At 31.8% G+C, this 27,049-nt stretch overlaps 1 protein-coding gene and 1 long non-coding RNA gene across 2 annotated transcripts; both read left to right on the forward strand.

Annotated features, from left to right (window-relative positions):
• Nucleotides 1–273: 273 nt before the first annotated feature.
• On the forward strand, nucleotides 274–9,413 carry LOC143066766 (glutamate receptor ionotropic, kainate glr-3-like). Its single transcript, XM_076239576.1, has 6 exons — nucleotides 274–314; nucleotides 2,522–2,612; nucleotides 3,370–3,697; nucleotides 5,144–5,361; nucleotides 7,270–7,535; nucleotides 9,109–9,413. Exons 1-6 carry the CDS (start codon nucleotides 274–276, stop codon nucleotides 9,407–9,409), a joined length of 1,245 nt encoding a protein of 414 aa, XP_076095691.1. The 3' UTR covers nucleotides 9,410–9,413.
• A 3,002-nt stretch (nucleotides 9,414–12,415) lies between these two features.
• Nucleotides 12,416–14,445, forward strand: LOC143066534 (uncharacterized). Its single transcript, XR_012975651.1, has 2 exons — nucleotides 12,416–12,733; nucleotides 13,974–14,445. It is a non-coding gene; the product is annotated as an uncharacterized LOC143066534 (long non-coding RNA).
• Nucleotides 14,446–27,049: the final 12,604 nt, after the last annotated feature.

Raw genomic sequence — 27,049 nt, forward strand, 5'->3', positions numbered from 1 at the left:
ATGAAAAAAGAGCTGATACTTCCGTTCAAAAGACGGAACTGAACACAACAATGCATAGATACTAGTCTTAAGTATTTTGATCTGAGCGTCATAGACGAGTCTTATATGAACGAAACGCGCGTCTGACGTATTAAATTATAATCCTGGCACCTTTGATAATTTTTTCCTAAAAGTTATTTAGCTTGTGAGATTTCAAATTAGAAATTTTACCTTTAATAGTGGGATCCCTTTGTCATCTTTAACGAGAAAACAAACGAATATACAGGATTTACTATGGACCTACTACATCATCTTGCATTAGCCCTGAACTTTACGTACGTATTTGTTTTTTCCTAATTTTGAAGTGACATGGATACTCTTGAAGGACCATGCAGTTGTGTATGGTAAGGTCATGAAAATTTGCAAGAACCCCCCACCCCACCCCAATACGTATACGATTTTGCAAGAACTTGATATTGGTGCAAAGAAGCATTGGTGGAGATATCACACAGTATAGGATATTATGATATTGTTGATGAAGTATATGACTTGTTTTTTTTTATTACACACAAATTGTTTCTTCTAACCAGTCGATAATGATCAACTATACAGGACAAATTTGACTGTTTTCATTGCAATGCACGATGAGTGATATCTAGACGTTTCAACACAATTTTGATGAAGTTCAACTATATCTTATCTTTATGGTTAATCATAAGTTAAAATTAATTAAAAGATGTGAAATTCTAACTGATAACACACATTACGCAAAGATAGATAAATACGCTCTTTCTGACCGCTCGTCACTTCCAAACAAATGATATCCCTCCTATGGGAAAACCCTAAAAAAACTCCATTCATAGTATTAATCTCTGAATCGTTATATCGAATATAGAACAAACATTCTTCACTTCCGTAAATATAAATAATGCAACTTCTTTCTACCTCATGAAAAGATTACCTTAGATGTATTTGGCAAAACTTTTAGGAATTTTTGCTTCTGAATGCTCTTCAACTTCGTACTTTATTTGCCTTTTTAAATATTTTTTTATACGAGCGTCACTGAGGCGTCTGTTGCAGACGACACCCTCGTCTGGCGCAAAAACAAAATTCCAATTCTGGTATATATGATGAGTTAATTTGAAGCTAAAACTGTACGACCTTAACTATGAAGTATCCTTAAAACTTAGAATGAAAGCTCTCATGCACTACAAATTTATTCAAAGGTCAAAATATAGAACTGTGCGGTATATCTTCAACATTTATCTGCCCCAAACTTCTCACTAGATCTATACTAAAGATCTGTCCTACCCCTCCCTCATTTTGGGTCTTCTGCAGAATTCAAGTTCGAAAAAGAGAGGTAGTTTGTTAGTCAGCTGTATTTACAAAGTACAACATATACTTATTATGAACATTGATATTATCATTTAGTTTGTTACCCCGATTTTGTTTTTTGTACATGGATTTATGAGTTTGAACAGCGGTATACTACTTTTGCGTTTATTTAATGGATCTTTTTCTGATATTGCAACAAGTTTATGACATCCAATTAATGTTTATTACAAACAAATTTCCGATGGATATACTAGCAGTAAGATAATATCCACATACGTTCATAGCTGTGTTGATAAATAACGCGCCTGCATGTTCAAATTAAAAAACACAAAAAACTGATTATTGATTCATATCGATTGTTTTTCTCTTATATTTTACTAGTATGTGTTTACCTTGGTTTTTGGTTTGTAACCCAGATTTGTCTCAATCGATTAATGACTTTTAAAGAGCAAAAAACTGTTGCCTTTATATTTGATAATTGTATATATATAGGTGAAGTCGTCTGATTGTGTCATTTTCCCTTTGGTGACAGTTAAAGTGAACGTGGATTGACGAGTGGCAGTAATCGCATCCAGTCTAATTACATTTGGGATTGATGTAATTCTCACAATATTTTTATATATCTTGATTGCAAATTTCTTAATGAATATACAATATGTGAACATCGATAAACTACAGTTGTCTCTTATTCCCACAAGCATCCAGTTAAAGATTTGTCTGAAAACATTGTTATTTCACCAACTTTAAATTTTTGCAGAAGCTTATTCGATGCAGATGATCAGCATGGGTATGGAGGCTGCGTACACAATATTATGTCACTGTTCCAATGCTCTTAAATATGTACGGATGCACTCTGGTTTTGTTTTTCTTGTTATGCCATTTTTGTAGCTAAACCTGTAAATAGAGAAATCTTTTGATTCTTTGATGCTTGTCTGTGGAATACCAGTAGAAGGTTATTCTATAAAACATTTGTGACACTAAAATTCATATTCATTATATGTATCGCATCTTATTATCGACAAAATGATTACATTAACTTGTTCTTGTAAAATTTGTGCAAATAATTCTTAGTTCTTCATCAAAGTTCAAATTTGTTTTTCATAGTTTCAAACAGGTCAGTTGATTAACAAATGCCCCTACAATAACAAATCTGTTAATTTTTCAACTGTACTCTTTATGTTGTTCAACATTTCAAAATACATTTCAGATATGAGATAACACAACCCCTTGATGGAAAATGGGGTGCTCAGATGGAAAATGGATCATGGAACGGCTTGATAGGTCAGCTTGAACGACGGGTAAGAAAAGTTGGGATCATTTTGTGTATTAAGAAATATCAGGCAAAACTTTTATTATTGTATTTTAAAAACTGTTTCCAAATTTTTTTTATCGCTAGTTGATAATCGCGATTCAAATAGGGGTGGATTTTTAATGATATACTTTGTATATGCTTTTTATATGCGAGTTTAAATTCATTTTGCTTCCGCATGTGATAAAATTCAATGTATTATATGAATAAAGATATAAAATTTTTGCGACTTGATATATATATTCGTTAAGAATAACATTTTTTTTTTACATAGGAAAACATACAGGTGAATGTATCATGTGTATGAAATAACACATAGAAAATACTGACAAACGGAAATGTCATTAATACACGGATAATAAATACTCTGAAAGTCATGAGACACCTGTATTTATGGAATAAATTTTAAATCATAAAAAAGACGGCTTCAGGTTATTTCTCGTTTTCATATACCAAACAGGTAAATGTTAATGCACGACATACCAAGACAACACAAAAACATTAACACAGAAAAAAATCCGACTACCCATAACGATACTGAAAAAAAGTTTACATAAAATTTAATTTAAACAATAGTCATGAAAGTCCTTCGGAAGGGTGATGGTGATGTGCGGTTATACATTTTTTTGAAAATTAAGAATAAATAAAACAGATGAACAATTTGTATTAGAACTCAGCTGTAGTTGAATTTATATATTTATAATTTATTGTATTAAACCGAATGAGTATTATATTTATATTTTCAGGATGTAGATCTAGTGGCAGCCCCTGTGGCTGTTCAAATCAGTAGGGAAAATGTTGTCGATTTCACAATTCCCTATTACTATGACGCTCCAGCTATTTTGTTGAAAAAACCTGATCCGAATGCAAAGAAATGGAGAACATTAATAGATCCTTTAAGCGAATATGTAATTTTGTGTATATTCATATTCCTTCCAGTTATTTCACTTTTTTTGTTTTTCTTCGAAAAATGTACGCCATACTATAGAAGAATAGAAAACAGAGATAAAGTACGAGGACTGCATCATTTCTCTGACTCCTTGTGGTATGTGTATGGTGCGTTGTTAACACAAGGTAACTACACCTTTAATGAAGGTAGGACCTATATTTTCCTTTATAAAATGTATTATTCTCAATTTATATATAAAGCGATATAGTGTTAAAATTTTATACCTTCATGTTCGTGGGTATGATTTTTGAAATTATGAAATACATTGTAGCTTGATTGTTGTGGTTAGATTTCTACTCTTATCACACAGATTACTCGATTGAATGCTGTATGTCTGTAGACAAGTATAATTTGCATATTCTGGACGAAAACAAATGAGAAATGAATAGGATTGTAATAAAAGAAGGTTGGCAGAGATGAAGGGTGTGGATTTTGAATCCACAGAAAAATTACAGTATGTCTAGATCTGATATTAGCAAAAGTAGTTGCCGTGCAACAGGCTACATTCAATTCCCTGAAAAACAGTACGAGTTACTTACGGATAGGGTGTCTCTTTCGCTTACCGTTACTACCGAACATGGCTACGTATTGTCACAGCTCGCATAGCCAGATGGACATCCCTTGCTAGCATAACATGAGTATTATTTTAAATTTTGGTTTCTTGTGTATAATTTGGAGTTTATATTGTGTTAATTATCACTGAAGTAGTATATGTGTTTGTTTAGGGGCCAGCTGGAGGATGCCCTCCGGGTGCGGGAATTTCCCGCTACATTGAAGACCTATGTGTGACCTTCTGCTATTGTCTGTTCTATGGTCGGGTTGTTGTCTCTTTGACATCTTCCCCATTTACATTCTCAATTTTATGAGTAACCGTATTTCTATACACAAGTAAATCATTTTGTTTGTTTTAATGAATACTCGATGATATTTAAACAAGGTTTAATACATAATATTGCTCATAACAAAAACTGTTTAAATTTAGTATTGAGTATTTTCACAGTGTAGTAAACCAGATCACATCATACTTTTGATATTGATTTGCCAGATTATATTAGTGTAACCATGTCTTAATGTAATTGCACCGTTTTTATGGTAGTTAAATAACAAAGGAGAAGGCAACTTTATGCTTCTTTACTAATAGCAAAGCAAACTAACTATTTATCATCATGTGTTCCAGATCATACTACGGTTGCATTTTTAAAAATTGTTTCGGAATAATAGGACTATGACTTTCCTTGACTTTTTGTACCATGATATCTTGTAAACGCTGCTTTTACTTACATCAAACGTCTAAATCAAGACGACAGTTGTTTACTCGTGTTCAAATCGCGCATATCGATTACGAAAAAAAACAAGGTAACAAACATAAACCGTGACTACCGCATGAGTTTCAAAAAAGGACAAGAACGGATGTGTCAACAGAGTGCGTTGGCAGGGTAAGCGTCGCTTTCTTTGCATGTATCACCCGCAATGCGATTTCGCACTTTATCTAAGAATAAATATATGGTGCAGAAAAATTGGTACCGTCAATGTTATAATTATGGATTTGTTTTCCGTATTTTCTAACATAGGTGGTGAACATATGGCAGGTTCCTCTTCAGGTCGTACGTTATTAAGCTGCTGGTGGATATTTTGCATAATAATGATGGCAACATACAGTGGCAACCTTGTGGCCTTCCTTACTGTAACAAAAGAAAAACTGCCTTTCTCTAATATTGCTGGACTTGTCGAACAAAGCAGTTATAAATGGGGAACACACGAGGGCACTGTATTTGAAACAATTTTCAAGGTAAACAATACAAAATATAAAAAAGAAGAGATTTTGCACAAAGATTTGGACGAAAGATACCTTCATGTACTTTTTTTTATACATAAATATAGTTTTTAGATACTTTCTTATAGAATAAATCCCACTATCAAAATGATTGCACATATATAGATGTTACACTAGATTACAAGCGACATATAGACAAATGCAAAGCGGCATTTCCATTGCATCTCTGAATCCTACAAATATATCAAAAATTTAAATAGCTAAAAGGATAAGCAAAAGAAGAACTATTAAAACGTTCAAATGGCACCAAATGGTCAGTCGGGTTCTTTTTGGTTTTAATGCCTTTAACTGTAAAATTTTACTCATTTATCTGCTTTGATGCCTTGAAAAGTATTATAATATATATATATACTAAAATTTGAATAACTGGACAAGAAAATCTACAAACGAGGTGACATGTTAGTTAATTTCTTACTATAGTTGTTACCCTTTAATGATTTTGTCTATAATTGTTTTGTTTTTGTTTGTTTTTGTTTTTGTCTTAGCATTGTGTTCAAAAGGTACAAATGACTAACTTAAAACGTTCAAACCAAACAATGATAAGCAAACCCAGATCTACAAATAGGTTAGCATAGACACAATTTCTAGTTGTATGCAATTAGTCAAGAGTATGACATTCGTTCAGTTGGTCGAGATAGTCAACGCTTGAATTTGTCAGGTATCATGGAATCCCCTTGCTGTGAATTTGGCATAACATTCGATAGATCAACAATCTTCTACTCTTAGACGTTATTAGCCTAACATGATGATTTTTTTTTTATCTTTTTGTGTCTTGTGCAAAACATAGAAAATTGTGAAAAACTGTAAAAGCAAATGATTAGCAATAGAAGGTAGAAAAAAGAAGAAACCAGTCGCGCACTATCTTTTTTTTTTTATAAAATTCGTCGCGGAAACAAATTAAAGCAGATAACGTCTAAGCTATAATGCAATTTCTTAACAATCTGTCATAGATCAAATTAATTCGTTCAGTGTATGTTTACTTGATTTTGTTCATATGTATTTTTAACGGATTAAGCCATTTCGATTAATATTCTATACGGAGTCTTTTTATGTTGTGATGGTGCACTATTATTTCATGTTAGGGTAAAGAATTGCGCCTGTTAAAATTTTAAACTCGCTGCCTTTGTTTGTACTTTTTGTACTGTGCACGTGGTTGTTGTTTGTTGATGTATTTTTAAGGGTTTTTCGATCTCGTTTGTATACAGAACAGATCGTTGGTTTTCCTGTTTGAATGGTTTTACACTAGTAAATTTTGGGGCTTTTTAATCTTTTGGTTCGGTGTGAGCCAAGGATACGTGTTGAATCCGGTACTTTGACCAATAATGATTTACTTTAACAAATTGTGACTTGGATTGGGAGTAGTCTCATTGACACTCATACAACATTTTCTCATACTTATTAGGAAAAAAACAACCAATATCGACTTACCAAAACTACAGATATCCCATGCATATGACATACCCTTTCGAGACCAAACTACCATACATCCAATGTACAGTGTGAATTATTTAAAATACTAGACAGTACATCACAATTATATCAAAAACCGAAATTGTCGAGAAAGAAAAGTTATACAACCTATAACCACAATGCATGGTTCAGATATCCTGACGGGATATTTTATTATGTATAAAGATAAACCATAAAATGAAAACTAACGTTTATTCTATCTCTAGGCATACATTTTCTTCTCTTTATTTGGAATACAACTTTTCAGAATTGTTCCTTTTCTTATTATTTTTGCTGAACTTCATTTTTGATTTGGCCTTCTGAAAATATAAATGTATTTGCTTAAACACTTTTTGTCGTGCTTCAAGAGATCATTTAATGTTGTTTTGTGAGTTCTTTTTCTTATATTAACAGACATCTACTCAGCCAGATAATGTAAAGTTTTGGAACGGAGTAGTTGCCTACAACAAAACAAACCCAAGTATTCTAAGTACGGATCCTAATGTTCAAATACGGCTTGTAATGGAGGGAGATTACGCTTATGTTGGTGACCGAACTGCGATGGAATTAGCTATGGATAATAATTGTCATCTGGCAATGGTTCTATCGGATTTATTGGCAATGCATTTCGCAATAGCACTTCCTAACAAATCTCCATTCACTAAGATTTTTTCTGACGAGTAAGTAACTTTTATAGATAAAGTTCGAATTCTGATAACTCTAAAGTAATTGTTTTGAAATGCAAACCATCTTCCTAGTTTAGTTTAAAGGATTTTAGTCTTTATGTTAATAATAATAATGTAGTCAGCTAGTCCATAGTTCCGTTGCAGGACTTATGAAATAAATTCTATATTTCCAATCTGATTACTTCCGAAACTAAGCTTCATAATCTCCCAGGAAGAGTTGACCTTCGATGACTCTCAGATATTACAATTTGAGCGTTCTTTGTGATAATCAATCCTCGGACACCCTCAAATGAATAAAGTTGTACAATTAAATAGAGATTAATACATGGCCTTTTCCATATCGGCTCGGATATCATCCCGAGACCCCCATATCAGCCCGAGACGTAGTCGAGGTGCTAATACGGGTCAAGAGTTCTATTATCATTATTACTCCATATATAGTTATAAGAAGATGTGGTGTGAGTGCCAATGAGACAACTCGCCATCCAAATAACAATTTATAAAAGTAAACCATTATAGGTCAATGTACGGCCTTCAACCAGGAGCCTTGGCCCACACCAAACAACAAGCTATAAAGGGCCCCAAAATTACTAGTGTAAAATCATTCATCTATGTTTGTACACTATAAAATGATACATAATAATGTCAATCAATTTGTTAGCAAGTATTAAACTATCTTCCAAAAGTTCCCGTAAATTTTGACGTCGCCATAAAAAATATTTGACGTCACAATGGAAAAGTAAACAACCGATACCGGAAATACCAGAAGTAATTTGCACGAGAGGCACTATTATGGGTTTTGTGCACGAGATACCCCTGATATGGGTTATCAGCCCGGGTGGAAATTATGGCTTGTGTACTTCCGTTCATTACACATATGCAAAAGCTATCATATCAATGCTAAGTATATGATAAATTGTTTAAATGAATCTGGGTTTTTTCCCCCATTAAACCCTCCAAGTATATATTTATATTTTCTTCACTTCTGGAATGTCAGAGTTGTGCTAGTTCATATCATAAAATTACTATTTTTATTTTTGCATATCTGTGCAGTCCTTGCGTCGTGTTTGTAAATTTTGTTCCAGCGTCTCTGATCTTCGCTTAAACTTTTTGGTATAAAATCAAGATTGTGATAATATTATAATTAGAATAGATTGACATGATTCATTTTTCATTGTGGCCATACTGATGAAGGATATCTTTTATCCGAAATATCTATAGTTACATTTGTTTATGTTATTGTTATTTTTTGCTGATGTTGTACCATTTTAGACTGGGTATATACAATATTTTGTAGTGTACTGTATTATAATTATATGACCCATCGCCCCGTAAGATTTATTGTTGGCTACTATATATCTAAAAATATATCTTCCCATTGGCATGTAGAGGAATATTAAAAGTTATTGAAATGTACGTTACTTTTAACTATCTTTTTAAAATAAATTACATCAACGTTAAACAAAGGGCCATTACCTCATTTTACACAAGGTCGAAACTTGAGATAAATGCTACAGTCGGTCAAAATATAGGATGGTCTAAAATTCTGAATATATTTTGATTTTAGAATGCATGCCATCTTTGAAAACGGACTATTACAGAAGTGGAAGTTAGAACATTGGCCGAAACATGGAATTTGCGACAATATTCCACGCAAAGAATCTACACCGATAACCCTCATAGATATACATAGTTCCTTTTACGTGGTAGCCTTTGGTGTTTTCATCGCTTCTAGCTTTCTTATATGTGAAAGTTTTAAATGGAGATATCAAAGAAAGAGATTGATGCAAGACAAAGGAAAACAAACATCACATGAAACTGGCATAGTAAGGATGAAATCAAGTCTTGAAGACTATATGATATACTAAAGAACTTTTTATCAAATCAAATTTCATTTCAAAATAACGTTAACTTTTAAAAACGTTTGTTGTGTTAATGTAAAAATTATAAAACTGTGAATTAGTATTAAACACTGTTTTAATAGGGTTTAATGTAGATGAAAGATTAAAGGAATAGTTTATTTTTATGTTCAAGCTTTACGGTATGTTGTAATTGAATTAACAATTTAGATGGCAATTGGTCCTGGACAATTAACTAAGATGACAAATGTCTTTGGTAATAAATTGTGTAAAAACATAGATTACACAAGTAATTATAATCCTGGTATATTGATAACTATTTAGACAATGGGTTGCTCTAAAAAGTTAGATAGCGAGTGTAGTTGGCAATGATATTATCATTTTATGTTATAGTCTTACTCTGCTGCATACGTAAATGTTTAATGTAATTGTCTCATCATCCTTTCGGTATAGAATATGACTAAGATGTCAAACCTTTTGTGCAATGAATTGTATTAAACTTAAATATTCAAAGTCATATAGAATAAGTTGTATATAAAAATTAAATCATCAATGTCTGAGCTTAAATTAAGTTTTCATAGATGTAATTTTTTATCTGTTCTATTGTTAACAAATGTGTGTATTTGTCTCAAAAGCCTTTCAGTTTGAGTATACCCGAACAAGATTATCAAGAAACACGTGGCATCTAAACTGTACTATGCAGCTAACATCATTTTTCTTAATGTTTGGTGTTCATTACGATAAATGTCTAAAAAGTGAAAACACAAAAATATGGAACTCCGAGGAAAATCCAAAACGGAAAGTCCCTAATCAAATGGCAAAATCAAATCATAAAAACACATCGAACGAATGGACAACAACTGTCATATTCCTGACATGGTACAGACATTTCCAATGTAGAAAATGATATATTGAATCTGGTTATATAGCGCTAAACCTCTCACTTGTGTGACAGTCGCTTCAAATTTCGTTATTTTAACTACAAAACAGACATAATAGTATAGGTAAAATCGTCAAAATAGGGGTACAGCTGTCATTACTGTTTCACAATCTCAATTAGAACAAAAACAAACACATATCAAACAAAGAAGCCCAAAAAGCCTCTATCAAATTCAACAACCACATTTATTGCCAACAGTCGCATGTTTGCAGGATGTAAACGTCAATATAAAATAATTTTGTCGTTCCAAGTACTTTCAAAATTATAATTTCACATGATGATTGATTGTATACAGGGTTGACAATTAAAGTTTTCCATAGCACCCTTACTATACTCTTTAATCACAAGTATTCTCATTCCATACAATAAGGAATGGCAAACGTAAATACAAGTATTTTGTCTAAGGGAGGGACAAATCTTCTCTTATTCTCACAAAACATAATCTTGTCTTGATTAGCAACATATTTGAAACGTGTCGATGATCATTTATTTTGTCAACAAACAATCGTCATTCAAATGGGAATCAACTGTGTCCCTCTTCTTGCCGACTTATTTATTTATTCATTGAAGCGTCATACATAAACTTCTTAGAAAGAAAGAAAATAAGTTAGCGTATCCTTTAACGGTCCTTTCCTCTACATAGATGATGTTCTCTCACTTGATTTGATAACTATGTTGAACGTATCAACCCCATCGAACCTGAGATAGGGTATACGCAAGATACTTTAAAGTATGCTACTCCAGGGCTTGTATTTACTATCATTATCCCATTGATAGATGGGTTGCCGCTCCTGGGATCCTACATTTGTATCAAACCTGGGAATCCAAGTGGTGTAGTTGAATTTATCTTTTCGTTAATTGTACGTGCGAGTTGGGTAACCGTGGATATGTTCCGATATATCGTAACTACAACCAAGTCCTCCGAATGTGACCTACCGAATTAGACTTATTTCCGTGTTTCTACTAACATGACCAACACGTCGGTTGGCACATGTGGATCAGTATCTACTTACCATTCTTGAGCACCTGAGATTACCCAGTTTTTGGTAGATTTTGGGTTGCTCATTATATTGTTTCCTGCATTATGTTTTGTAGACTATTGTCCAGTGACCCGGCCAACCAACCAAGATGGCCTTTATGACAAAAACAGCATCACATTGTGTTGAAAATCTAATATTTTGCAATATTTATAGATAAAAAAAACCTCCCTTATACATCTTTTACGATTGACGGTTTACTAACACATTGTGACTTCGCTCATTACTTCTTTTATAACATTATGATTTCATTAACAATGTCTGTTCCCCCCCTACTTGTGATGTCACTATGACACCATTAACATGCCTCATTTGACGCATTTGACCTCAAATGGCCATTTTTAAATGAATATATATATTAATGAGGAACAGCTTTTCCCAAAAAGGTATTTTACACAACTTAACATCTTTATAGAAAATATTTAGTAGCAGAACATATATATTTGGGTAAAGCTTTTGCTCATACATAATTGTTTATGTCAAGATCTCAAAATGTTGGCATGGGTGCTGTTTTTCACTTAATGTAAGAAGTTTTAAGCCTTTTTGTCGATGTATTTCAAATTGAAGAAATATAAATATTGGTTACCGACTGATATTATAGAGTCTTATGACATTCAGAAAAATGACATATGGAAGATTTACAATTCTTATTGATTTTCAAAATCAAGGGACCTTCTTTTTTGGAAAAGATAAAAAAAAATCTGTTTTGAAATAAATTTCTACCGTGCATGTCTTTACACCACATTTGTTACAATAAAAACATAGTCATAAATCCATTTTTAAATAGGATAATCACATTTTATCCCAAAAAAAGCAGTTCTTTCGAATATAAAAATTGGGATGTGGTTTCCCAACAAGGCAACATGATACCAAACAAAAACATCGCTACTCCACATTTAAAATGAATTTCCCGATTCGCACTTTCAATATACTGTCATTCAGACCATGCTAATTTCTTATCTGACATTCCTTTATTTGATTTGGTAGTGTATAAGGTTCATTTGTCAGAAGTCAGATAAGCAATGTTATTGGTGTGAACTGAGTATATTAATTGCAAGGCGTTAGAATTAAGTAAAATGTTTATATATAAGTTCGTACTTTTTGTGCTATTTGTGTTTGAGGCGGAGGGTGGTATGTCAGATATCTCTTCACGATTATCGGAACTTGAAAACATCGTGAAATCCCAAAATTCAAGAATAATTCAATTGGAAGAAAACGTAGAAACTTTCCGACAAAATAATACACAACTCGGTGAGATTATTGAAGGCCAAAAGAAACAACTCAAAAGTTTGGAACGGCGTGGTGATCAACAGAGATCAGACCAACAGGACAATATAGTCAAGCAGTTAACGAGAGGTACATGACCACTAAAGACAGTATAAAAGCTAAAAGAATAAAAAAGAAGTAAAATTACATTTAAGGCATATATTGTATATTAAAATATAGGAAGTAAATATACAGGGTTGAAAATGAAGATTTGGTTAAACGCAATATATACGCAACATGGGTGGTCGAGTGAATAATAAAATGTTTTTATCGTTTAAATTAATCGTAAAGTGTTTTAACTATCCCCGTTTCCTTGTGTCCGTCCCTTAATCAGTTTTCAGACTAACCGCAGTTTAATATTTTGAAATAGACTAAAGCTTTTTCAACAACCTTTCATGTTGACATAAGGAGGAATAGGATAATGTGATCCCTTTAAATATAATGTCTTTACTTCTTGGCTTCACTGATGTATTCGTGATCTATGAACATAGATAGATATATTGGAAATAGTAATTTTTGTTATCTGATAATTTGTTGACCATAATGGACTATATGTGTCTAAGTATGGCCCACTTGTAGTTTCCATTGTCGGTGTGTTCATTGCATACGTGTATCTCAGGATTAATATTTATTCTTCAGATTTTCATAAGGGCAAAAATCAATCTCTGTTCCATAATATTTTATTGGATGGTACCCATTGCTTGTAATCAATCCATATTTTCAGCAATATGCTTATTGTGTTCACAATGTAGTTTACATATACATTTTACATGAAATATTTATAATACTTATGACTCATTGCAATACATACAGTCCCTAAAATTACAAAATATGCTGCGTCCTAGTCATTAGAATCTTCGCCCTTATCCTATTTAAAACATTTCAGAAACAAAACATACATGGTAGATCACTAACCTAAAAATAATTAATTTGTTCAAAGTTTGTACCGCAGATTGCGTTAAAATGTTAAGACGAATACTTTCAGATTTGTTGACAGCTGCCCAACGAACGTTCTGCAAATATTTAACTTATTGCATACTATTACGTATTAAAATAAATATTTTGGCCACCGCCTTCATTTTTTCATACATAAACCGATCTAACTTTTGGATCCTCATCAGGTTGACAGTTTATATTTTTTTAAATTAAAACTTGAATATTTAAGCAGATTATCATTCTTTTAATGAAAATAGTATTATTTTGTCATTTTTTTTAAATAATCAATTACTTCGAGTTTTTTCTGTGATATTCGAAAACAGAAGTTATAACATATATCTACATAGATATTATAAGTTGCCATATGCATTAATGAGATATTCACCATTTTCAGAAAGTCGTCTCCTTAGCGCAAACCCTGGGGTAGCTACTGTAGCTTTCCATGCTCGTCTGTCTTAGGCAGAAACGCCTGCGAAACATCATACTATTATATTTGACTTGATTAACACAAACAGTGGGAATGGATACAACAAGTTCTCAGGAGTGTTTACGGCACCTGTTGATGGTATTTACGTTTTTTCATATACTATTGTCCCAGAATGCAACAGCTATGGTGCATTTGAACTTGTTTCTAATAACCAAATACAAGGCGTGGTTTTTCCTGAAGCTGTTAGCGGGTGTGACTATACAGGATCCTCTACAGTATCCGTTGTTGAATTGGCACAAGGGGATGTCACATTCGTTAGAACTAGCCAAACATACACACCAGTTGGAACAATAGTAAGCAATGGAAATATGTGGACATCTTTTGCAGGGTGGAGGATCGGCGACAGAATGTAGAGAAACAAAATAAATTGTTAATCTTATCACTTATCTAGTTTGATTTCATTACCTTTTACACTTTAGTGAGTTATTTAGTTAAAGTTGTTTTCAGTATCACTACAACAACAATATATTAAAAAGGAAATTCAAAGTTATAGTTACAGAGTAAAGAAAATTAAATATTCTTATGATTCAACAATAAAGCATTTTTCCACCAAACTTAAGCAGAGATTATTCGGAAATTAAAAAAAAACGACTCTTGATTGCAATTCATACAAGAAAACAAGAAGATCGTATTTCCGGTGTAACTATTATTAACTATTACACCGAAAACTTTGAAATGGCTGCTGTTTAGTGGCAATTGGCGGACCAGGGTGACATCCGCTATTGCTTGCAATGGCAATTCTAGTTTATATGTGTGATTCCGTTAACCTGGCAGCGAAATATCAACTATAAATTTATACAGATGTATACATATTAACTTTGTCTTTCCCATCACATTTAATGAAGAGTAAAACGTTCATCGTCTCTGACGTTAGATATATAACGGTATAACTAACATCTTATCTCGAGTGCATGAAGGGCTGATTTGAGTGGGAGACCTCTTTTTTTTAAATTTTCACAATGACTGCATAAACCCATGTCAGAGAAGGTATTCAGCTAAAATATGAAAATTAAAATGTGGTATTATTGCTAATGAGACTAACATTCCAATTGAGACAAATGACATAGAAGTTTACAACTATGTCACCGCACAGCATAAAACAACAAAGAGTACGAAAATGAAAACAACACGTTAAAAATTTCTCTGAAAATCCATACCACACAATCATAACAAATGGCTACGAAATGACAAATGTAAAACAATTGAAACGAACAATTTAGAAGCCTGGTTTATGTAACAAAACAATAAACAAACCCAAATATGATAAACAACAAAAATCGACAACCAATAAAGTAGTTTTAATTCCACTTAAATTCATTTCATTTGTCTGACGGGCCCTTTTTGTGATTTTAATATAAATAAGAAGTATTATAAACATAAAAAAAAGATGTGGTATGATTGTCAATGAGACAACTCTCCACAAAAGAACTATAGGTCACCGTACGGCCTTCAACAATGAACAAAGCCCATACCGTGTAGTCAGCTATAACAGGCCCTGAAATGTAAAATGTAAAACAATTCAAACTAGAAAACTATGCCTAAATGTATAACACTTTTATAAGTATCGTAGACTATGTAAAACGGACGGGAAAGAACTTAAACGGTACCAAGTTTCTGCACCGGATGCACATTTCGACAATCAATGTCTTTTCAGTGTTGCTCCAATCTAAGTTCTTTTTAGTGATGCTCGAGGAAAAGATTTAAACAAATTCGAACAAGGAATTAGAGCATTTGCATATTCCCTGATTTAAACCGATTTATAACAACACATTTCAATCAAAATATTACTAATCATCCGTATTATCATGCCACCAGTACGTGCGTAGTAATAACATACACGGTATCAATTTTGCTGCACCAGGTGCATATTTCGACCATTAATGTTTATTCAGTGATGCTCGATGCAAAACTATGTGAAAGGAATTCTAGTTAGAGTTGATGATTCACATAAGGAGTAACTATAGTTATAGTAGTTTTTTCAGAAGTGTTTTGAAATTTCTCATAGATTTAATTTTTAAAAGTAATTAATTTTACTTTTTACTGGTAAATAAGATGAATAAATAACCTAAAATGAATACTTGGTTAATGTAAAACTGTTTAATGCAGTGAACAAAAATTGTATTTATTTACCTGTTTTCCAGTCAAACATAAACAATTACATCCCAGTAACGAGTGAGTTTCAGTGAATGACTCTTTTTTATCATATTACATATCATTGTCTAATGATTTGCAATATTTATATATTAGACATTCAAAAACGGTTACTGGGTTTTAAGTTGGCAAATATTTGGAAGCTGTCCCCACATTTATTAATTCATCCTTTTATTGTTTGGCAATAACAATTATTGTTTTTTTTAGTAGTATGGCTTAGAGTTCCTTACTCATTGTAAGCGAAAAAAAGGGATATCTGCTGTTTCTTGATTGTCGTCCTCAGAACTTGTTGTCATTCTCAATGAAGAGACGCACAGTCGGTAGACCTATTTATCGGATTGCATCATTTTAACAAATGTTCTTTTTAAACCTGTCGTATTGATAACGCTTTAGTTTATAACAATTAAAAATTACAAGGTCAGAACATGATGTTATTTTGGTGGTTTTTCAGTTTTGCATTAAATGCACGACTTTTGCAGCCCTAATAAAATATGAAAGACAATATCCAAAAATAAAAATACTGATACCTGGTTTGCTTTAATGTGATAACAAGATCTGTTGAATTGTATTAGACAGATTGATACAATTTTTATTTTTTGTATTTAAGGGACGAAACACGTAACATTAACTATCATACATTTTCATTGGACCACTTTGCGAAGCAATATGAGTAACAACATAATTTTTTAGTCTTATTTTTCTGAATCTTAAAGGAACATTAGCTGTCAAATTTCTGTTTACCAACTGTATTCATAATTGATTCATAAAATAGTTAAATGTATAAAAGAAAATTACAAAAAGTCTAAAATAGAAAAATAACAATAACAATATGCAATTTTCTCGATAGTACATATCATCATTTCGTGTTTATTTTTGTCTAGACATCATAAGTACCAGGCATCATATAATTAACCATCGAGATGACCTATGAAGACTGCCGATGTCCGGTGTTTTTTTTCTTTAAAAATTGAAACAACCAATCTTCTTTCATTTCATTTTAAAAGGGAGAGATTTTACTCGTTTTCAATCTAATAATTGAAATCACTTGGAAAATGCATTTTTCCTCCGTTATGTCACAGTTAGACGTCGCAAAAATTAACATGTATCGTTAACATCGTCATTACCTCCCTATAACAGAAAGTGAAGCACGTGAAACAATTTTTCATCCTATAGTGAAATTGAAGTATATATGTCCGTTTCATTCCACAAACACTATAATTATAACTTAACTATATGCAACTTACCAAGAACATTACATAAACACTATAATTATAATTTAACTATATATATGCAACTTACCAGAATCATTCTGAGTAAATGTTGGACACGTCTTGCTTTCTTATAAATACTTTGATATTAAGCCATAAATAGTTTGATGGTACTGAGATAAAACTTATCCAAGTAAGCCTGAATGACGAAGTGCCAGGAAGTATTTGTCTCTTTTATCATAAAAAGGTCGCCTACCGTTTATTTGTTAAAAAATTTACCTGATAAATACGCACATTATTTTTCTTCCTTTTATATCAATCCTGAATGAGGAGACAAAAATAGGTGTGTTTATTCTCCAAATACCAGTCTAAAGTTTATTAGAATGCAGCTCTGTAGAAAAAAATTGTTTTCAGCGGTCGGGAAGATATAAACGGTCTGTTAACTCTTACATTTCCAGTTCGAACCCTGTACCAGGTGTATTTGATTTCGATCTTAATTGACAAGCGTTCCCAGTCTTCCAACCAAAATTTAAGGGTTTTCATCTTTTAGTCCGACTTACGCCTAAAATAAATACTAGACGCCAAGAGTAGCGTTATTCACTCACAAACGAACAGAATTTCAAGAAAAGGAGATGACATTTTTGCAAGTACAAATCATCTTATATAACCCAAAGGAAAGATTGAAAAGATTTACATGTCTGTCGGCGCTAAGCACCCCTTAACATGATACCTAGGCGTGAAGATAGCATGCAAATAGTTTTGTATCCTAATTTTTTAATTGTTTAATTTGAATTATCTCAGAATAGTTTTGACATGAAATTTTTTTATCATAGATACCAAATAGGATTAAATTTTGTATTTACGCCAGACGAGCGTTTCATCTACAAAAGACTCATCAGTGACGCTCGAATCCAAAAAAGTTAAAAAGGCCAAATAAACTATAAAAATGGAATTGAAGAGCATTCAGGACCAAAATTCCAAAACGTTTTTACCAAATACAGCTAAGGTAATCTATTCCTGAGGTAGACAAACCTTAGTATTTCAAAAATTCAAAAGTTTTGTAAACAGTTTATTTATTAATATGATCATATCAATGATAATTCATATCAGCACATAAGTGAGTGCTTACTACTGGGCTGGTGATACCCTCGGGGTATTAAAACTCTACCAGCAATGGCATCATAATAACCAGGATTGAATTTTGTATTTACGCCAGACACGCGTTTCGTCTACAAAAGACTCATCAGTAAAACAAAATTTCCTATGGTCTTTCCCATCATTCCGCTTGAATTTCCTTGAACGATTTAACGAACAAGTTGGGATATAAAAAACCATAAAATGGTGCCAAAGCAGCATCAATGTCCAAAAAGGAAAATTTACAATTGGAACGCAAACGATATCCGTTTTGTCGTACATTTTGTTTTGAGTTTCCTATGTGAAACTAAAATATCAAAGTCTCGGAAAGGACAGTTATTGTTGTTTATGTTTAATTTATTTAAAATAAATTCCTTTTGGGTAACATTCGGCAGAATATTAGATAATATTTGATTATTTGAAGTTCACAACATCATCAAGTTAACGGTAAGTGTTGGTGTTTAATCAACTAAATGGACAGTTCTTTACTAAATTTGGTCGTATACCAAAAATCATAATAGTAAATAAAGGCAATAGTAGTATACCGCTGTTCGAAATTCATAAATCGATATATATAAAAAAAAACAATTCGGGTTACAAACTAAAACTGAGGGAAACGCATTTAATATAAGAGGAGAACAACGACACAATATTAAAATATAACACACAGAGAAACGAACTAAGCATAAGACAAAATCTGATGAGAAATACAAATTTAACATAAAAACTAAATACATGAATGTGGGATAGAAAAGTACCGTGACACGTCTTATAGCAATGCGAATATTCACACTCAAATATAAGAGGAAACGAACGACAAAACAGAAACACAACGTTGAAATGAAACACACACAGAAACGAACTATAGTATAACAATGGCAATATTCCTAACTTGGTACAGGACATTTAAAAAAAAGAGGTGGTTGAACCTGGTTTTGTGGCATGCCAAAACTCCCGCTTTAATGGCAATGTTAAATATAACATTAAAATGACAACATAACATTACAGGACTACAATACAAAAAAATAGGAGAACATGTTGGACAAAGAAACACACGAAAAATAGCCAACAAAAGTTTTAATACGCCAGAAGTGCGTTTCGTCCACACAAGACCAACCAGTGACGCCTAAATACAAAAAAGTCGAAAACCAAAACAAGTACAAAGTTGAACAGAACCCAGGACCAAAAGTTCAAAAAATTTGTGACCAATACGGCTAGGATTTTCTGCTTGGGATAAGAACATTTTTAGTATTTAGAATGAATTATACTTTTGCAAACAGTAAATTTTATGAAATCACTATATAATAGATATACATGATAAAACTGAAGTATTTACTTGTTACAGAAAAAAAAACCCAGATACATTACATAAACCAACAAACAAATCTTTTTCAATACGTTCTAACAAATATGTTTTTGTTCATCTTTAACAATGAATACTTTCCAACATTGTAGACTAAAATAGATTAAAAACATCAAAATATTTGTGTTGCTCTTGTATAGCTACTACTGTGTTCTGTTAAAGTTAACAGTTACTCTCAATTTTTCTATTAAAGTTGCCCCAAAACACACAAAAAAAGAAGTAAATAGAATATTCTGCAATATTAACTTATTTGAAGATCCTGTCTCGCGTATCCTTTTCTAGTCCAGTAAAACTAAGATTTAACCTCAAACTTATTGCAAAAGAAAATGTTTTAGTTCTAATTTATACGTTATGCCCTTTATATACACAGAAAAAAGTCCCATAAAATCTAACTTGACGTTAACTCAAAATCAGCATTTTTATTTAACATTGGAAGGGGAGATAACTCTTGCAAAAATAAGTCTTTTTGGTAAGCTTTTAGTTGTTTTTCTTGAAATTTATGTGAAGTATGACACTTTGATTGGATTAAAAGTTTGTATTTGACTAAATTATATAATCTTCTGCTCACGAATTGTACAAAACCGAAGTGATATGGGTAGTTTTATTTTTTTTTCGTGCATTTTTCATTAAAGAAATTGCTTTGAAGCTTTGTGACCATTTTGAAAAAATAATGTGAAAATTTGGTATTGTTTACATCTGTATATTATATTTTTTCAGCAACTTACTTATCCAAAGAAACTTTAAACCACAAAAAGAAGAATACATGCTTAATTATTTTTTATCAAATTTGATATTCTTTTTTTGATAAATACGAAATCTAGATTATAGCTTGATAAAAGTTATGAAAACACCATAAGAGTTGTTTTTTATACTCTAAAGACCGCTAAAAAAATCAAGAATCAATACATTCTGATGAATAGAAGCGGTAAAGTTATAGATTTATATCAATTTTTTTTTTATATTTCTGCCTTTTTGCGAGAGTTATCTCCCTTTTCAATTCAAATCTTCATTGGAATTTTAAATGGTGATTTTTTTAGTCTTCCTCAAGTTATATTTTATGGGACTCTTTCTGTGTATATTTGGGGTATAATGCTAAAAAACCTCACTTAAAAATCTTCTGTCGCAATTACTCCCGGGTTAGGGTCAAATTTATGCTAGATTGACTGGACTATTCGTTTTGAAAGTTTTTATCTTTCTGGTATAGTTTTCAAGATATAGGCAACAGCACACAAAACAATGCAGCAAATCAGCACTAAAAAAAAAATACTCTTATGTATAGTCTTTTTTATCATTTTTGATATGCAAAGTATCTATCTATCTTAATTACATTTTTCGATTTAAGCAAATATTTAAAAACAAAATGTAAAACTTGTCATTTGATGACAACGTTGATGAACATATATCTTAACATTATAAACAATTTTGCCTTTTCAAATTTTCACTATTTATACTTGTTTTGAGGATATCATACACAACTTTTATTTCAAGTCTTGTGTTTTATTTCTAGCCAAGTCGGCCATGTTGGTTTGCAGGCTGCGACATCGAACACATTATTTCAGCAACACAGTTTAATGATAAATGAGGACAAGTTTGATTGCAGTTAGTCCTGTAGTTTCAGATGGAAAGATTTTTGAAAGTTAATGGACGACGATGGACGATTAAAGGATGAACACATTATTATTGCTTTCAGAACTAATACAAAATTATTATATAAAATCATATTTGAATATGACGTCTCATTTGACATTATGAGGGCAACCTGAACACTTTGAAGGACTATAACTCACCCAAAGTGATCCAAACAATACCAAGCGTCTAGGAAAATTCAAAACGGAAAATATCTAACAAAATGGTACGATTAAAACCTCAAACACATTAAACAAATGGAAAACAACTTTCATATTCCTGACTTTGTAAAAGTATTTCCGTATGTAGAAAATAGAGGATTAAACCTCTCAAATTGTTAATGGTAAGTTATGCATGTTATTGGAATTGACAAGAGGACAATATTTGCTTATCAAAGATTAAATTACGTACAATTCAGCTTGAAACAACCATAGTTTTTATTTTCCAAAGCGTTTACTTCAATTAGTTTTGAATGTATAGCAAAAATGGCCATACTAAGTTTTGAATTTATGACAATAAATGAATGCTGCATTTTACGGTAAAATAACAGGTTTCATTTATTCTAGAAAAAAAAAAAGACAGTGCCATAATGTGGATGTGTAAGCTATAAAACCTAGTCGAATCCTCCATATTTGAGGTTACAAGGTTACCAAAGCTTGTACACAGGTAGAAAAAGAGTGAAAAATTGATTAGATAACTTTCAGGGATTGTTATTTTCTTATATGCAATGAAACATTACGTTAGATTTTGTCTTAAGTACTGGACAGGACAAAACTTTGTTCATGCCAAATATGTCTTTATTTGACACTAGGATAAATTCTGCACAATATTTTTGAAAAATGCAAATTTTAAATATATATTGGCACAACCTTTTTGAACTTTTAATCCTCAGTGCTGTACAACTTTGTACTTGTTTTGCCTTTCGAACTTTTATATCTGGACGTTACTGGTAAGTTTTGTGTGGACTGCGATTTTCTGGCGTATTGAATTTTAAACCTGATGCCTTTTGTTAGCTATTATTCATGTATTTCTTTGTCTAATATGTTCTCCTATTTATTTGTATTGTAGTCCTGTAATATTATGTTGTCATTTCAATGTTATATTTAACATTGCCATTAAAGTGCGATGTTTGGCATGCCACAAAACCAGGTTCAACCCACCATGTTTTTCTTTAAAAATGTCCTGTAGCAAGGCAGGAATATGGCCATTGTTATATTATAGTTCGTTTCTATGTCTTACATTTTAACGTTGTGTTTCCGTTGTGTCGTTTGTTTTTTCTTGTAATTGAGTGTGAATTCTCATTACTATGAGACGTCTCACGGTACTTTTCTATCCCAAATTTCGTGTATTTGGTTTTGATGTTATATTTATTATTCTCATCGGATTTTGTCTAATGGTTAGTCCGTTTCTGTGAGCGTTACATTTTTATGTTGTGTCGTTGTTCTCTTATATTTAATGCGTTTCCCTCAGTTTTAGTTTGTTACCCCAATTTTGTGTTTTGTCCATGGATTTACGAGATACTACTGTTGCCTTTATGTAACAAAGACTAACAGGGGGAAAGAATGGTGGTATTATACCTAGATGATCTACTTCATTAAAAAAAATGCGACAAGATTTTACAATTAGACAGCTCTCTAACAATGCCAAATGAAACACAAAGTTAGCATTTAATGCACCGTCACGCCTTCAAAAATGTTCAAAAATAGGAACCAGGATTTTAATTTAGTATGCCATACGCGCGTTTCGTCTATATAAGACTCATCAGTGACGCTCAGTTCAAAATAGTTATAAAGCCAAACAAGTACAAAGTTGAAGAGCATTGAGGACCAAAAATTCCAAAAAGTTGTGCCAAATACGGCTAAGGTAACCTATTTCTTGGATAAGAAAATCCTGAGTTTTTCGAAAAATTAATAGTTTTGTCACAGGATTTTTTTTAACAAATGACCATATAATTGAAATGTCTTGTTTTGTTCTAAGAAAAAGAGTGGTATTTATTGCTCCCCAAATTATATAACGACAATATTGTCACAGCTTAGATTGACCTTGTTTCAGCTAAAATTATCTAAGGAACATTGTTGCTGGAGAAGGTAAACAATAATGTTAAATAAAAACAGGAAAACCAGTTATTGCAATTCATATTAACCATGACCTTTCTGAACTAAAACGTTTTTATTTTTTATTCATATTTCTTTTGGTCGTGTGTTGATTTGTTAAATACTGATAGGTGTATCATGTAATAAAATTGAAAAAGGAAATGGGGAATGTGTCAAAGCGACAACAACCCGACCATAGAGCAGACAACAGTCGAAGGCCACCAATGGGTCTTCAATGTAGCGAGAAACTCCCGCACCCGGAGGCATCCTTCAGCTGGCCCCTAAACAAATATGTATACTTCAGTGATAATGGACGTCATACTAAACTCCGAATTATACATCAATTAAAAATCAAACAAGACGTACAATGACCAGAGACTCCTGACTTGGAATAGGCGGAAATCTATTATTTGATATAGTTGGGTTGTAAAAAACTTTATACTTTTTTGGATTTGTTCCAAATAAGTAACAACATTTTATTTTTTTCAGGTTGTTTCAAATCAAAGAACAAAGAGTTAAAAAAAATAAAGAAAAAAAAGTTAAAGAAAGTGCAAATCTTAGTTTGGATGAATATTTTTGTGAACTTGTTTTCTTTATCGTCAACTGTGTATCATCTTCATCAATTTACTTTTTGTAAATCAAAAAAGTGTTTTTTTTCCCATTCCTTGGTAAATTTGAAATTATTATGGCAAATCGTCAGATTGATTAAACTGTAGCAACATGACAGTGTCACAAAAAAAAACTGAAATTTAAAAATACTAGTATTAGTCAGTGTAAATTTTCAATTTTACTTGCAATGATCTTCCCTTGTACTTTTTAGGTGAAGATGCAATTTTATAATTTTTCAAAAAATATTGTAAAGAAGAGTAATATCATTCACTCAGAAGGCTTATAGTTTGAACATGTACAGGTCAATTTAAAAGAGAGATGAAAGATACCATTTGAACTGGTAGATCGGAAATAAACTGACAACGCCATAGCTTAAAAATAAAGACAATCACACAAATAATAATACAAAAGAACCCTTTCACGCACTACACAATGAATGCCATGTATGTCTAGGCTGACAATTACAGTTAAGAAAAACAGATTCTGTGATTGTTTACATCTTGATACATTGTACAAACACCTGTTTATTGTTAGAGACAAAATATAGTGTATATAGGTGTTGCATATATTATAAATAGAGTTTGCAAGTTTACGTTCTCAAGTTTCGACCGACGTCAATCATAATTTACAGATACTAAAAAGTTTTTTTGTCTGTAGTAAAGTTTTTTCTTTTGCGCGATTTACGACGACTGACGAGAGACCCCAAGTGATAGAAAAGCTTTTGTTTGTGTTGGTCTATTGTTTTCTAAAAGTAAACATGACTAATAATGATCTTGCGATGGCTCTGTCGGATGTTTTGACAATACAAAAGCACTTTCCAATAAATCTCCGTTCACAAAGATTTTTTCTGATGAGTGAGTATTTTTTTAATATAAAGTTCGAAATCTTATTTGTGATAACTCTAAATTAATTGTTATTAAATACAATCATCTTGCTAGTTAAACGCTTTTAAGTTATTAGGGTTCTAATTATAAAATATTCAGCTAGTCCATTGTTGCATGATTTTTACATTTCCAATCTGATCAATTCCAAAATTACAAGAAAACTTACCTTTAAAATTTCCAAAGAAATATTATAATTCGAGCGTTGCTTGTGACGTTTGATCCATCTATTCTCGGATGCATGCAATAACATAACGTAGTACAATCAAGCGAGTGACGTTTACCATAAAATTAAATTTTTAATGCACCCACCTAACACATGGCTAAATTATATATCATTTGAAAGCTAATAATCTGTACTGTTTGTTTTGCCCGGTCGCATAATATGACTTTTATATACTAAATTAACATATGCAAATAATTTTAACTTTTAGCAGAGAGATTAACAGTCTGTAATCAAATGCATTTTAAAATTTTTAAAGCGTGTTTTTGATAGACCGAACATGTTTTCAGAATTCGAGTAAAAGTTAACAACATGTATGAAAACCCAATTTTTTTCTTTCTGATACAACTGCTTATCACTTAAAACGAAGCAAAACCCTGTCATAACTATTAAAGTAGTTTTTTACATCATAAATTTCCTAAAATTATGCTTACTTCTATTATCACAGCAAAACTTAACAACTCATACTGTTGCCCAAAAAACCGCCATCTGCGAAAAAAACGCTTTTAAGCATTTCCTCCTATTTAAACATTGCATGTGGTCAATATAAGATTTAATTAACAAATTCTTAAGAATCTGAAAAAAGGAAAGCAAAAAAAATATGTGCGCGAATCATACTATTGCTTGAAATAAAGGGGGCGAAACTAAGAGATTGCAATCTGCATTGTAACTATCAGACTGAAATAAACATCTTTCGACTTTATTGACAACTAGCGATGTGCTATCTTAACATAGAATAAAAAATGATCGCTATTTGCAGATGGCAGATTGCTAGGACTCTGCAAACCATTCCAAAGAAGTCTGTTATATGAACAATAATTAACAGTTGCATCTTAAATTTACAAAACAAATATTCCTTGACCTAAAACAGATACATTCATCTAATTTTTTTTAGCATACAAATATCGATCCCCCAAGATATCTTTTGCTTTTGAAACAATTTTTAATTCTTTTTTTAGGATTTGTGATTAATTTCAATTTTCAGGAAATATTACGCATCTAACCTCTTATTTTTTTTGTTTTATTTGTAAATACTGTAATGTATCATGTTATATAAAGTTCATATCATCTTTTGGAAAATTTAATGGTACAAGAATAAGAAAAATGGCCTTTTGTTTAATAATCGCTAAAAATTTGAATGTTTGTTCATGACCTTTGACCTTGATTTAACAGAAAATGCACCGTACGATTTGTTTTACGACCGGGCAAACAAAAAGTACAGATTATTAGCTTTCGAATGATATATAATACAGCCGTGTGTTAGAAGGGTGCTTTAAGTCGTTAACTAAACGTCTTTTTTTTTAAATAAGTCACTCGCCTAAATGTAATTGTTTAAACTAAATTGGTTTTTGATCCATTAAACACTCCGTTTATACATTTAGAAATACATCATTCCATTGGCATGTAGGGGAATATCACCAATTATAGAAATTTACTTTGCTTTTTATTTAGAATAAAGTTTTGTTTTTAATCGACCCTCATTGTCAATTTCTAGATGTAAGTCAAGATATGAGGCCGACCTAAAAAGTAAAATCACAAAAATACTGAACTCAGAGGAAAATCTATTTGAAAAGTCCATAATCACATGGCAAAATCAAAAAACAAAACGCATCAAAAACGAATGGACAAGAACTGTCATATTCCTGACTGTACCTTGTATCCTTTATCTCTAGTTCATTGGATAGATACATTCGA

Source organism: Mytilus galloprovincialis, chromosome 3, assembly GCF_965363235.1.
Source record: "Mytilus galloprovincialis chromosome 3, xbMytGall1.hap1.1, whole genome shotgun sequence".
Lineage (NCBI taxonomy): Eukaryota > Metazoa > Mollusca > Bivalvia > Mytilida > Mytilidae > Mytilus > Mytilus galloprovincialis.

Coding starts and splice junctions, on each gene's coding strand:
- LOC143066766 (XM_076239576.1), top strand. CDS start 274: ATGGACCTACTACATCATCTTGCATTAGCCCTGAACTTTAC. Junction 315..2,521: donor GCATTAGCCCTGAACTTTAC/GTACGTATTTGT, acceptor AATACATTTCAG/ATATGAGATAACACAACCCC. Junction 3,698..5,143: donor TGGTGCGTTGTTAACACAAG/GTAACTACACCT, acceptor TTTCTAACATAG/GTGGTGAACATATGGCAGGT.